The following is a 13,208-nucleotide window of genomic DNA, read 5'->3' on the forward strand; positions in this document are numbered from 1 at the left end:
AGTGGCACGTTGAAAAAGAAGCGCCGTTACGCGACTCGAGCCAAGTCTTTATTTCCAAGATGAATTACTCACATGGCAGAAAGTCCGCCCCTGCTTACTTATCTGTCTTACTCATCTTGAGGCTCTTCCTCAAGCGACGGACTGAGCTCTGAAAGGTCTTTGCTGATTCAAATCTGATGAGACATGTGTCCCTGCTGTGGCTCAAGGAGACCATGAGCTTCGTCCGAACGAGAGTGTACAAGGAGTAGGCGGGGATGGGCAATATGGCGACCATGATGAGGAGGGCGAGCAAGGTTCTAGCCCAGGAGGGGTAAGTCTGCTTCACCTCGTCTGACTGTGGAGAAAGGGCAGAAGGTTTAGAACGCCCAGGCCCTCTGGCGGAGGAGACCAGCGACGGCAAGAGGCCAGAGAGCTGCGCTCCCAAGAACAAGACTGAGTCCCTGAGGTTAAGAGTGGGTTGGAGAGTCTTGTTCCCACTCCCGAGGAGGTTCTGGGGTTGGGGGGGGCAGCTCACAATGCTTGAGTTCCACGCGATGTAGCTGATGGGGTTCATACACAGGTTATACAGCGTGACTACAAACAGCACTAGCAGCACTGCGGGGGTCAGGCAGCACCACAGCCAGCGGTAGACCGGGGAGATGGGGCGGCCCATCATGGTCACCAGGTCTGCGAGGAACCTGGGGAGAAGGGGCCATGAGACCGCGGGAGGCCCAGTCAGGCCCCGCCCGGCCTTGGGGAAGGGGTTAGTCCAAACCTAGTCTGGGAGAGAGCCCCGGACATTCCTTCACCCTTTCCGTTCCCCTCCACAGCCAGTCTTCTTGCCTCAAGTCATGCCTCCAGTCTGATTTCTCTCAGCCCCAGGACTTTTTAAAAAATTTTCCGTCCACATCACCCTCAGGATAACAGCCAAGTTCCTAAATACAGTTTCTTGACGTGCTTATACCACCTTTCTCCGGTGACCCTTTTTCTTTAAAAAAAAATTTATGCAGACAAGAGCTGAGGTGCAGGCCAGAGGTGCGGGGGGTGAGAGGAGTCACCAGAGACAGAGTGGAGAGCAGAACAGGCAGATCCACTGAAATCCACTGCTGAGGGGAGCAGCGGGGAGACAGGAGAGGTCTGCTGCGCCATGTGGGTAGCTCCCTGGCCGGGGATGGAATCCGCGCTGCAGTGGCTGCGGACAGCTTCACAGTGCTGAGACTTAGCCCCTTGCGCCACCAGGGAGGCCCCTCCAGTGAACCTTCTTCACCCAAGTCAGGCTCCTTCAACCTAAAATGTTCTCTCTCCTTGGCAAACTCCCCTTGATCTGTTTGGACTGTTGGCGCATGCGCTCCTGTGAGATGTCCCCCTGCCCCATCTCCTCGTGCTGACCATCTGTGCTCCCAGAGTGCCCGAGACCTACCGCCACGCCCAAGGGCCTGCCCACACGACCTCCTCCTGGGACTCTGAGAGCAGGAACTAAACACACTGTGCCCCTCAGCCCCAGGGTTCACCATAGTGCCTGTGCGCGCACAGGAGGCCCCAGAAAGTAATGGGGTGAGGAGTAAGGGGCTGAATGACCACTAGCACCTGGAACGCTGCCGCCACCCTTGGATGGCACCTCGCCGCGGCACTCCAGCGCCCCCTGGTCTTGTCAGAACGCGAACACACACCAGAGGGTCTGCGTTTATAGTAAGCTTTTGGCTGATGCCCACACTGCTGTGCCCAGAGCACCCGAGGACCAGGGCCCAGATGCCCACACTGCTCTGACGGGGAGCAGGCTCAGGGCCCTGGGGACTTGGTACAGACCGCTCGCCACTTTCATTTCACAGCTTCTTTCTCCAGAAACCGGCCCAGGCCTTCCTCCACCCCACCCTCCTGTGATGAGACCAGGAGGGGCCACGGTCCCTGGGGAGTGTGTGCGGGTGTAACTGTGGGAGTATGGGAGGAGCTCCTGAGAGGGGGACGTCACCTCCTGGCCCCATAGATCCAGGCCATGGCCACGTTCTCCAAGATGACAATGAAGAGGAAAGGCAGGGATGTCCAGTAATCGTCCAGCAGGTTCACAAAGTAGCTGCCCGAGGGCCTCATGTAAGCGAGGCTGCCCAGGAACATGAGCGCACAGACGCTCGCTGCAGGGAAACACCGGCATTGGATCAAGGTCAGAGTTTAAGCTGGGCTGTGTGAGAATCCCAGGCGGCCAGACGCGGGAGTGGGGTCATACATAGGTCACGGTACCTGTGAGCAGCTTCCTATGTCTCCTGAGGGAAGAGAAGGTGTCCTGGAGAGGGGTGATGATGCCCTGCATGATCCCTGTCATGGCGCTCAGCCCCAGGTTCGAGAGCAACAAGAAGATGATGATGGCCCAGAAGGGGGCTCCAGTGAAGCCACAGGTGATCTCAGTCAAGGCCACAATGGCCACCCCTGGGCCCTCCATGACCTTGAAGAAGGGAGGAATGAGGTGCAGCCTGAGCTCCGCTGGAGCCCCAGCGCTCCGGCCCCTCCCTAGGAAACTGCAGCGCGCTGTTGGGAGCGGCTCCATTCCCATCTGGCCTTGAGGCGGGGACCTGCTCCTACACTGCTGGTGCGACCACCTCCGGGCCTGGATGGACAGGCGTGTAGGATGCTAGTGTGGTGTGGGGGCTGCAAGTCGCCTGATCACACAAGGATACCGAGAACCTTGGTCTGGGCTGTCCAGGGAGCTGCTGAGAATGGCGTTTCTGGATTCTACAGACATCTAAGGACAGCCGGGCGTTTCTGGGGTCCTGGAGGCCTTGAGGGGACACACTAGGGCCCCATGCCCAACCCCTACCTACCTCCTCCAATTCCCTAGATGAATTGCAAATGAGCAAATGGGGAAGGGCGGCTCCCTTGACTTGATCCGGGAGGCTGTCGAACCACCTGGGGTAGATGGAGCCTGCGTCTTTATACACACTATCTGGGGGCTGGGCCTCAGGCGGCAGAACCCCAGTCCTGACCAGATTCATCAGGGTCTCAGCATTCCTGGGGACAGCAGGTAGAAAACTGTCAAACCAGTTGGCTCTTTAAGATAACTTCCTCCTGATCTCCTAGATAAAAGGGGCACCCACTACCTAGAGGTTTTGATCACGTCAAAGTCGAGCCTGTGCTGAAACCTAAGTGTCCAGGACCAGTTCACGCTGCCTGACACCTCCATCCACGATCAAAATGGTGTCTGTATGAGGCCAGAGGACTTCTGACTGAAGTGGACCCCTGAGTGGGATCTTCCCTACAGTCCCCCTGAGGCCCCTTACCTCCTTAATAGCCAAATTCAGGGTAACAGTCAAGCTTTGCAGCTTTGTCACCTGCTGGCCTCTTCAGCCTCTTTACTTACAACTCTCTGCCCACTCCTCTTCTATCCTGAGCTGTCCTCAGCTACTCCCCCACCTTAACTCGTCATGCTCTTTCTCGGCTCAGAATCTTTAGGACATGGTCCCTCCCTGCCTACACCACTCAGCACCTCCCCCTCCAAACCCCATGCCTAGCTCCAACACAGCAACTCCTACAAGTCCTTACTCCGCTCTCTGACCCGCCAGGGAGAGCTGTCCGAGATCTGTTCTCATAGGGAAAACCAACAAGCCTCAGGAAAGCAGAACCGCAGTAAGATACAATTTCTGAAGTGTTCTTATACACAGGTCTGCGGACGGGCTGCGAGAGAACACTCGCGGCGGTCACTTGGCGGGAGGCAGGCTCCACCCAGGGTCACCACCACTAGGATGTCTTCTCTGACTGCCCAGGAAGTAAGGAGAGCCCCCCCCCCCCCCGCCAGTCCCATTTCCACTTAAATTGTGATTATCTGGGCCTCCCTGACACCTATAGGGGTTAAGTCTCAGGGCTACTACCTTAGTGGCCTGAGTTCTATCCCCAGCCAGGGAGCTGACCCACATGGCGCAGCAGACCTCTCCTGTCTCCCCGCTGCTCCCCTCAGCAATGGATTTCAGTCAGTCTGACTGTTCTGCTCCCCTGCTCTGTCTCTGGTGACTCCTCTCACCCCCCACACCTCTGGCCTACACCCCAGTTCTTCTATGCAAAAACAAAATCGTAATAAATAAATAGATTGTGATGATCTACTTAGTATCTACCGCCTCAGTAGACTGACTGGCCTGAGGGCAGGCTGGCTTACTTTACCCCTGGTTGGGTGTCTGGACTGCAACATGGGGTTGGCGGACAGAAAGGTCTGATAAGTGGTCTGATGCTTAGCTTTTGAACGAGTGTCACAGGAGAGGAATAGGCTGTGGAGATTCTGGTGCTATGGGCTTTAAAATTTGTTTTTCTTTTTTTAATCTAATGGTTCAAATGGGTATCCCCTAATTGTTTCATGGCTGTTCCCACTTAAAAATGGTGTAAACACCTTCAAAAACCTTCAAGTTTGGGGCTTCCCTGGTTTAGAAAAGCCATTCAGAAAGAGATAAAGTTGGAGACACTGAGGTATTTCTAACATTTAGGGTGTTCTGATTTGAGGGCCCCATATTAACTACACTGATACCCCCGAGGGCCGGGGCCCAGCCTAGAGCACTGTGGGCTATTTCTAGGGCTCTGGTCTTTCTGATGCTCTCCAGATGAAAGATGGGGCTCACTTCAGCTGACATTTTATGGTGTTCTCTGTGGCCAAGTGGCCCATTAGGGCAAATACAAGCACCACCGCAGTCCCTGAGGCGGCCAGGTTCAGGATGGCCACGGCAAAGGCATCAATGACGCAGTTGTTGGACCGAGGGATGTAAGAGCTGATGGCGGTGAAGCTGCCAAGGCCAGGGCCCAAGGACAGAAAGATCTGGTTCCCTGTGCGGCGCCACACTTCCACAGAGTACAGGGCTGACACCTGAGGAGGAGAAGAACCGTGTGGAGTCGGCCATCAAGGGCAGAGAGGAGACCCTGATGGAGACAGAAGACTGTAGGAAGGAGGTGAAAGAGGGAGCAGGGGTGCCATCAGACTGACAGCCACACTGCCCCAACACCTGGGTTTGGGATAAGAGGATTAGAGGACTGGGGAGACCTCACCTGAGTAGCCAACAAAGTCTTGAGACCAAACCGTGCCCCCTCCATTAGGAGACTCCGGATAATGAGGCAGAAGAGGATGATGTAGGGAAGGAGCACGGAGATGTACAGCATCTGAGCAGGAAGCAGAATTTAGAACAGGATTCATCGGGCAGAAACTGGAGACAGCGGGCGCAAAGGTTACTGGGCACCAAAGGTCAGACCAGAAGGAGTAAGCAGGTGGGGACCGCAGGCCTCTACGTTGGGAGCCTGTGAGGGTCTCGGCGGGGAGTCTGCCAGCTTAGTGGGTTAGCGGGGGCTCACCTTCCCAATGGACTTGGGGCCTTTTATCACGGAGATGCAGATGATTGACCAGGTGACAAAGAGGGACATACTGAGATGCCTGACGGGCAACCCGCCCATCTCGATCTCGTCTGTGGTCATCAAGACATGCCGGTACCAGAAGTACGTGGTGGGCGTTGTCCGCGCACACTCGGGATCTGAAGCGAACTGGCATGGTGGGGCTGCGAGGGCAGGTGCTTCCCCGCGCTTCACACCTACCCTCCCTCCAGTCACCGCCGGCCCCCCATGGTCCTGCCCTGTTCCTTCCTTGGTCCTTTCCTCAACCTTCCCTCCCCCTTTGCCTCGTTCTCTTCTCACCGGTTTTATTGGAGTTCCCCAGTGAGGGGCACAGTGTCCAAGGTAGTGGAGACTGGAAAGACTGAATCAAATAGTAGAGACACCAGGCCGTGAGCACACTGTAGTAGGAACCCATGATCAAGCACACCTAGGGACCATGGAAAATTCTGGAGGCAGGGGAAGAAAGACAGACCAGCAGAAGGGAGGGAACTTGACCTACTGATTGGGGAACTGAAGGGACTTGCCCCGTGGAGGTGGAATCATGGGGCCCATTCCAGGACAAAGGCTGGGGTGGGGGCAGGGTGCAAGGGCAGGCCCGGGCAGGCCCAGGCAACCTGGGGCTCCTCACCATAAAGCTGCTGTACCCCACACCACCAAGCCAGGGGCTGACGACCTTCCATACACCAATGCTGCCCTGCCGCATCCTCTGACCAGCGGCCATCTCCAGGAAAAGGAGAGGAACCCCGACCAAGAACAGCATGAGGATGTAGATGATGACAAAACTGCCTGTGTGGGGGTTCAGGGAGGAGGTCTGAGAACCAGCTAGCTTTTCAGTGCCTAGACTTCCTTGGGGGCCCAGGAAAATATGTTCCCACCAGGGACCTCCCACAAGGCCACAGGTATCAGGGCTCAACTGTCGCCACATCCCCACTGCTGTCTTGTGTCCTGTCCCCCAAATCCTGGAAGCCCCAGAACCTTATTTTCCACCTGCAATCCTGACCCACGCCTGCACCCCACCATTTTTAATGAGCTTAAGTATTCAGACATCCTACTCTGACCCTCCCAAGAGCCTGGGTGCTCAGGTTCCTGGCTCAGGCAAGGTTGCTAATCCTCAGCTCCCACCTGTCTCTAAGGGCCCAGAAGAGCCAGGGCCCTTATCATCCCCTCGCGGCCTGTGCCTCCCGGAGCCTGGGCTTACCATTTCCATTGTGAAAACACAGATAGGGAAACCGCCAGATGGTGCTGAGCCCCACAGAGAAGGCCACTTGGGCCAGAAAGTACTCCATCTTATTGGCCCAGGATGGTCGGTCAGGAGGGGCTTCATGCTTTTTTGACACAGCCGATCCTTTACTCTCCTCCTCAGCCCAAAGGTATGATAAGACATCATCATCATAATAGTGGCCCACCCCAGCCACCTCCTCAGTAGGTACCATCTTGGATTTCAAGACTGAGGAAGCTGAACTGACGGCATGCAGGGATTTACAGGCCGAAGGGCTAGCCATCTGGGGTTGCTCAGGCTCTGAGGTCTGAGGGGTTGAGATGGGGGAAGGAGAAGACTTGGAATCTGAACATTCAGTTATCTGGAGTTTCTCATTCCGGGCCTTCGTGGTTTTACTAACAGCCTTCATCCTGGGTAGACGCTAGTTCCCGCTTCTGCAGGGATGGGGCCTCCTTCCTCGCTGACCTTAAGGACATCAAGAACTGCAGACTTCAGGCATAAGAATTAAGGAAAGATAAAACTAATCCTACAAGAACCCCTGAGGCCTCCCCAACCCTCCTATCCTTACTCAAATAAGAACATGGAATCTCCACCCTGGAAAAGACTCCAAGAATATGCCTGCCTTCAGAAAATAATTTTTTTTTTCAGAAAATAATTTAAAAACAATATCAGATACAATAAGAGCAAGACATCAAATGCCTAGGAATAATTGCAACAAACGATCAGCAAGACCTTTACACACACACACACACACACACACGTGTACGAAACTATTAAAATATTAATGAGGGAAAATAAAGAATCCCTAAATAAAGAGGTAGAACATGGTGATGAATCAGAGGTTTCAATAGCATAGTATGTCATGTCTCCCCAATTTGATGCAATTCCTATCAAAATCACAGCAGAATCTGTATGGAAACTGACAAATTAATTCTAAAATGTACATTAAAAAGCAAAAAGGCCTCGAATGAATAATATAGTCTTGTTTGTGAGAAACAAAATACAGCTCAGTCCGTCAAGGAAAAGAGAAAGAGGAAAAAGAAATGCTTGCATAGACTCGGCGGGCAGGAGAGCTTCATGAAATATTCTTGCCAGAACATTGAACCTGGAACTAATCAATCTCTTAACCTAACTATCAATTTGTAAGAAATAAATGACACCAGAGCGAAGCAACCAGCAAATCTCAGATGGTTGGAAACTACAGAACAAATAACCCAGTCTTAACAACAAATACATTGCAAAGGGGAAAAAAGGTGGCAGGGGTGGGCGACCAACAGATTCAAAGATTCTTAAGGAGGGGCCTCCCCTGGTGGTGCAGCAGTTGAGCGCTGGGTTGCGAGGCTGCCCACAGCCTCTGCAGCACCAGTTCGATCCCCGGCCTCCGGCTAGGGTCCCACAAAAAAAAAAAAAAAAAAAAAAAAAAAAAGATTCTTAAGGGATAGCAACAGCTGGCAATATATGAGTTTTGGTTGGATGACAGTTGAAACAACCTTTCAAAAAATTATGAGACAGTCCCTTAAATAGTTCAACAGTTAGCAAATGATTCAGCAGTTTTACTCCTAAGTATATGCCAAGAGAAATAAAAACATACATCCACTCAAAAAACTTGTACATGAATGCATGTAATAGCATTATTCATAACAGCCCCAAAGTGGGAACAAACCCAAATGCCTATCAGCTGGTAACGGGATAAATAAAATATAGTAATCCATATAATGGAATATTATTCAGCAATAAAAAGAAATGAAGTACTACACATGTTGCATGAGGGTGGATCCTGAAAACATCATGCTACATGGTAGAGGTCACTGACTACACATATTGTAAGATTCCATTCATGTGACATGTCCAGAATAGCCAAATCTACAGAACAAAAAAGTAGATTGAGGGGTCTCCCTGGTGGTGAAGGGATTAAAGCCTGAGGACTATCAAGACCTCTCCAGTCTCCCTGCTGCTCCCCTCAGCAGTGTATTTCAGTTGATCTGCCTGTTCTGCTCCCTACTATATCTTTGTTGAATCCTCTCACCCCTCCACCGCCCCCCCACCCCACACCTCTGGCCTAGACCCCAGTTCTTCTATGCAGAAATAAATAAAAAATAAATCTGGAAAAAAAAAAAAAGGAGACTGACAGTTGAATATCAAGGCTGGGATTGGAGCAGGGCAGTTAGGGCGATGGCAATGGAGTGCAGGGTTTCTTTTGGGGTAATTAAAATGTGCTGAGGGCCTCCCCTGGTGGCGCAGGCGGTTGAGTGCAGCTCTGTGAAGCAGTCTGCAGCCTCTGAAGCACGGGTTTGATCCCAGGGAGAGTCCGACATGGCGCAGCAGACGTCTCTTGTCGCACCCACTGCTCCCTCAGCAGTGTGTTTCGTCAGTCTGCCTGTTCTGTTTCCCGTCTGTCTCTGGTGAATCCTCTCACCCTCCCGCACATCTGGCCTGTACCCCGGTTCTTGTATGCATGAATAAATAAATCTTAAAAAAAAAATGTAATGAAATTGATGATGGTGAGAGATGGACTTCTCTGCAAGTTTAGTACTAAAAGTCATTGACTTGGGCCTCCCCGGTGGCGCAGCGGTTGAGCGCTGACTTGGGGAGTGCTTGCAGCCTCTGCAGCGCGGTTTGATCCCCGGCTGCTCCCCGGCCACCGGAGGAGGGTCCCACATGGCATGCAGACCTCTCCTGACGCCCGCTGCTCCCCTCAGCAGTGTACTTCGGCCCTTCTGCCTGCTCTGCTCCCCGCTCTGGCTCTGGTGAATTGTCTCACCTCCTGTACTTCTGACTGTACCCAGTGCTTGTAGAAATAAATAAATAAATCTTTAAAAAAAAAAAAAAAGTCATTGACTTGTACTCTTTAAAATGTTTGAATTGTATATAGTACCGTGAATGACATCTCAGGAAAGCTGTTAAGAGAAAACTTTCAGGAAAAAAATGATGAGACCACCAACAGAACTTGGATATTGCTGCTCATCTGGTGATATTAAAGGATTACCGCTGTGTGGTTTAGGTGTAATGATAGTTTTATGGGTTTTTTTAGACATGTGTACGGACACACTTACTGGTAAATTTGACACATGATTCAAAATAACGGGGACTTATGCAGTGTGGGGAGGAGGGGATGAAACCAGGTAGGTCGCAGGTCCTTCAGGACCCAAGCTGGGTGCTGAGGACAAAGCGATTCATTGTGCTGTCCTTTCCTATATGTTTGAAACTCTCCAACATAAAAGTGCCAGAAGCCACAAGATAAGAGCTACACATCCGACTCACTCTTCGGTCTCTTGATGAGAAACTGAGGACGACAGTACCTACATCTCATAGCATACTTTCGGGGAACAGAAGTGACCCGTGCGGGGCACCTCCCGCGGGCCGGCTGGTGTTGTCAGCACCGCCAGGTGGCCAACAGCCGTCCCGAGCAAACCTGCCCCCACACACCCGGGCGCTGCGGAAACCCGACTTCAGACATGAAGGACCCCAGGGTCCTTACTGCGGAGAAGGAGCTACAGACACCCCTCTTCCTACTCCCACCTCTCATCAGCAACCCCCAGAGCAATGTGAGTTTTCCGACGCAAACCACCTCCCGTTGGGCGCCAAAGGACTGTCAACGAGGGGCCTGAGGGTACGTTCAGAGTAGGCGGCGGAGACACACCCAGATGTTCATTCCACTCCCACCGGTTGGTCCGGTAAGACCCTACTTTTCAAACCCCCTCCCGCAGGGTCCAAACCCAAAGTCGGAACTACGATGGGGGTCGGGGAACACAAAGGAGGAGGGGCACCCGGTTCCCAAAAGGAAGGAGGTGGAAAACCCAGATGATTAGATCTTTCAGGCAACTGCCTCCCCCGCCCGCACCCCCAGTCCCACCTTACCGGACTCAGCAGCGCGGGTCGGGAGGCAGAGCGTTTGGAAGGGGAGCGAGCAGGTCGGCCGTGGGGGCGGGGCCACACACCACCGGGGCGACGTCAGGCCCCGCCCCCTTCAGTCCCCCAGTCTTTAAACCTGAGGAGCGTGAAATTTCACAGGTCCCGAGATCTCCGGGACCGCTGCCCAAAGGGGGTCATGCCTGCTTTTTCTTCCTTTGTCGCACACCTAAGCAGGTCTCCCTGTGGGCCCTAAGCAATCCGAAATCCTGGGATCTTTGAGCATTTAAGGGAAACCCATTTCTGGGTCTTCAGGAATTCCAGTCACCTCTATCCACAGCTCCTACTCTCCAGCTGCCAACAGACTGACCCCTCTCCTTTTGGCAAGTTCTGTTCAGTTGTGGAGTCATACCCCCCATACAGACACCACACAAACACACAGTTCTGAGAGGCCCACTCAGTTATCGTCCACTAGGCAAATTCATCAGCTTTAGCCCTGTGGTAAAAACAGGCGGACACAAGAGAGTGGGGTGCTCAGCAATCGAGCCTGGAGTTCCCCAACCGCTGTGTGTGGATCGCAGGCGCACTTAAGTCTGCCTGGGTCCTGGAATCTCTTTTGAAAAATGTTCAGCCCATGCCAGGATCACCACGTTCCATTCGCATGTGCATTAATATCCTGTCCACTTTGCTGCACCCACTTCCTGGGCCTCTCTTGGCTGATGGCCGGTCCTTGGAGGAGAAGTGAGGTGATTCCCATCTGAATTGGCCACAGCAAGGAAAGGGCAGGAAAGCCAGAGCTGGAATTCTGACTCTCAAAAAAATGGAGGACTTCTCAGAGGAAGACAGAACAGGAGATCTGCCCATAGGGCACACTAGTCCCTGCGGTTTCCCGGCCGGCCCACCCGGGGCGGGTAGCCCAATGGGCATGGCTGCCCGCGACTAGCACAGAGCCCGTATGCTGGGAAGAGGGGTGCCACTGTTAGGGGGAAAGGATTTCCTGAGCAAACTCGATACAGGCTTTGTAGACTGCACCCCCACTCCACCAAAACACGGGGAACTACAAACCCCATGATCCCAAAGGGAAGGTTGCAAGGACCAGAGGGCGGAGTTAAGCAACTGTTCTCTGTTTGAGTATTTAACTGGCCATGTGGCGAGGCGTCTCTCTCTTGACCACAGGGCATACTCGGTTTTTCACCAGCTCGGCGGGTCATTGGGATTCCAGGTCAGTGGAACGGGTAGGATGCATTTACAAACTTATCTCCTTCTTTTTCTCCCTGAGCCATTCATTTCTCCTTCCCTTGTAAATAAACCTTTTATCAACCTTCTGTGTTATGTATGCAGTTTAGCATTAATAAGTCCCCTTTAAGCGCGCAGGTGCAGACCCACAGTCAGGCAACCCGTTTTATATTGGGGTTGCTCTGTAACACCACCACAGTGGCAATGGTAACCAGGACCCACAGGGCCTGGCAGGGGGCTCCATAAGCCCCCTCAAATAGTGCCCCCTGCCTTGGGAAGAGACACAGTCTAGGGTTCAGGGACGTCAACACTTTTAAGTTGGTATAGAGAGTTGCCCATGAGGTGGGCTTTGAAGTATGTGTGATGGCGGCCAAATGAATGAGGTTACGAAGTCACAGATACGTTGATCGCCAAATTTCATCATGACCATTTAGGCGCCTCTCCTTTGGGATGTTTTCAATGGGAAGGCATCTGGAGGACATCATAGGCCCACAGGTGGGTAGAAGGGAATCCCATGAATGAGACAACATATGAGGTACACGGGGACAGGGACAGGTGTAATGACCAAGAGCGGCGCCCATGACAGGTACTGCCAAAGCACCTCCTTTGACTGTGAAGAGATGGGAAAGGGCTTCAGGGTACCGAAGTCCCCAGAAGAGGAAGGGTCTGGGCAGGCGGGGAGGGGAACTGAGGCAGAGGACTAACGAGTCTTTGGTGAACCAGACAGGTGTCCCCCAGCTCCTCTCTTGGCTCTTTCCCTCATCCATAAACCTGACTCCTTGCCTGCCCTCACTGGAGTCCAAAGCATCCCCTTTTCAATCCTGACCGAGGGTCTCAAGAGCCCATTTCCAGGCCTGTGGGCAGGAGCCCTCAGCCCATCCCTCTGACTCCCGGCAGCTGGAGCAGGGCACAGCAGCTGGCAGCTGCCAGTGGATCTACCCATCTTTCAGGGGAGGTCAGGATGGGACTGAGGTGGTCCAGGCACACTCCCTTCTCCAGTGACAAAATCAGAGTCTGTTCTCTGAGGACAATATAAACAACTTAAAACCATGATGAGATATTGGAGGCAACTCCAAATATCCGGAAATTAAAGACTGCATCCTAGACAGGCAACATCAGAAAAGTCACAGAGACATGATAAAACACTCAGCTGAAGAACAGACACACAATCTTCAGGACCTCACCACCGAATGGTGCTGCCGTAGAAAATCTCAAAACAATGAGAACTTCCAAGTCGCCTAATTCACTGTGAAACACAAACTCTCTCTGTTTCACTTTAAAAAGAGAAAAATCCTGTTACCGCAATTGAAGAAGAAGAAAAAAAAAACCCTGTCAATTTTTTAAAAAAGGAAAATCGTGTTATATTGATTAAAAAGCTACTAATGTCAATTTAAAAAAAAGGAAAGCCATCTTGAGAACACAACCGCCTTCACGAACACACTAAGGGGTGTCTTCCTTAAAACTAATTTACTGGAAATTGGTATGCGGCATGCTCCAGTGTGACGAAGTTCTGGGCACCGGCCACCGAGATTCTGTGAACTGGCCGCCCTGGACACCTTTTCTAAGGCTGCCTGCC

General features: G+C 52.5%; 2 protein-coding genes across 3 annotated transcripts in view; both read right to left on the reverse strand.

Annotated features, from left to right (window-relative positions):
• Positions 1–13,208, reverse strand: part of LOC119248675 (sodium-dependent neutral amino acid transporter SLC6A17-like) — an 82,583-nt gene that overhangs the window by 68,742 nt on the left and 633 nt on the right. The gene's annotated exons all lie outside the window — the stretch shown is intronic.
• Positions 1–13,208, reverse strand: part of LOC119249574 (orphan sodium- and chloride-dependent neurotransmitter transporter NTT5) — a 23,384-nt gene continuing 10,176 nt past the window's right edge. The window contains exons 1-12 of one of the 2 annotated variants that reach the window (XM_037516974.2): positions 10,406–10,460; positions 6,527–7,012; positions 5,957–6,114; positions 5,629–5,755; positions 5,293–5,468; positions 4,993–5,103; positions 4,572–4,813; positions 2,793–2,979; positions 2,215–2,416; positions 1,949–2,108; positions 515–677; positions 1–334 (exon numbers count right to left, since the gene is read on the reverse strand). In XM_037516974.2, the coding sequence (XP_037372871.1) occupies positions 95–334; positions 515–677; positions 1,949–2,108; positions 2,215–2,416; positions 2,793–2,979; positions 4,572–4,813; positions 4,993–5,103; positions 5,293–5,468; positions 5,629–5,755; positions 5,957–6,114; positions 6,527–6,956 (2,196 nt within the window). In that variant the 5' untranslated portion in view covers positions 6,957–7,012; positions 10,406–10,460 and the 3' untranslated portion in view covers positions 1–94. Of the gene's footprint in view, positions 335–514; positions 678–1,948; positions 2,109–2,214; positions 2,417–2,792; positions 2,980–4,571; positions 4,814–4,992; positions 5,104–5,292; positions 5,469–5,628; positions 5,756–5,956; positions 6,115–6,526; positions 7,013–10,405; positions 10,461–13,208 lie in introns of those variants that run through there. The other variant, XM_037516975.2, reaches the window with a different exon arrangement.

Source organism: Talpa occidentalis, unplaced genomic scaffold (assembly GCF_014898055.3).
Source record: "Talpa occidentalis isolate TD23 unplaced genomic scaffold, MPIMG_talOcc4v2.1 talOcc4.17, whole genome shotgun sequence".
Lineage (NCBI taxonomy): Eukaryota > Metazoa > Chordata > Mammalia > Eulipotyphla > Talpidae > Talpa > Talpa occidentalis.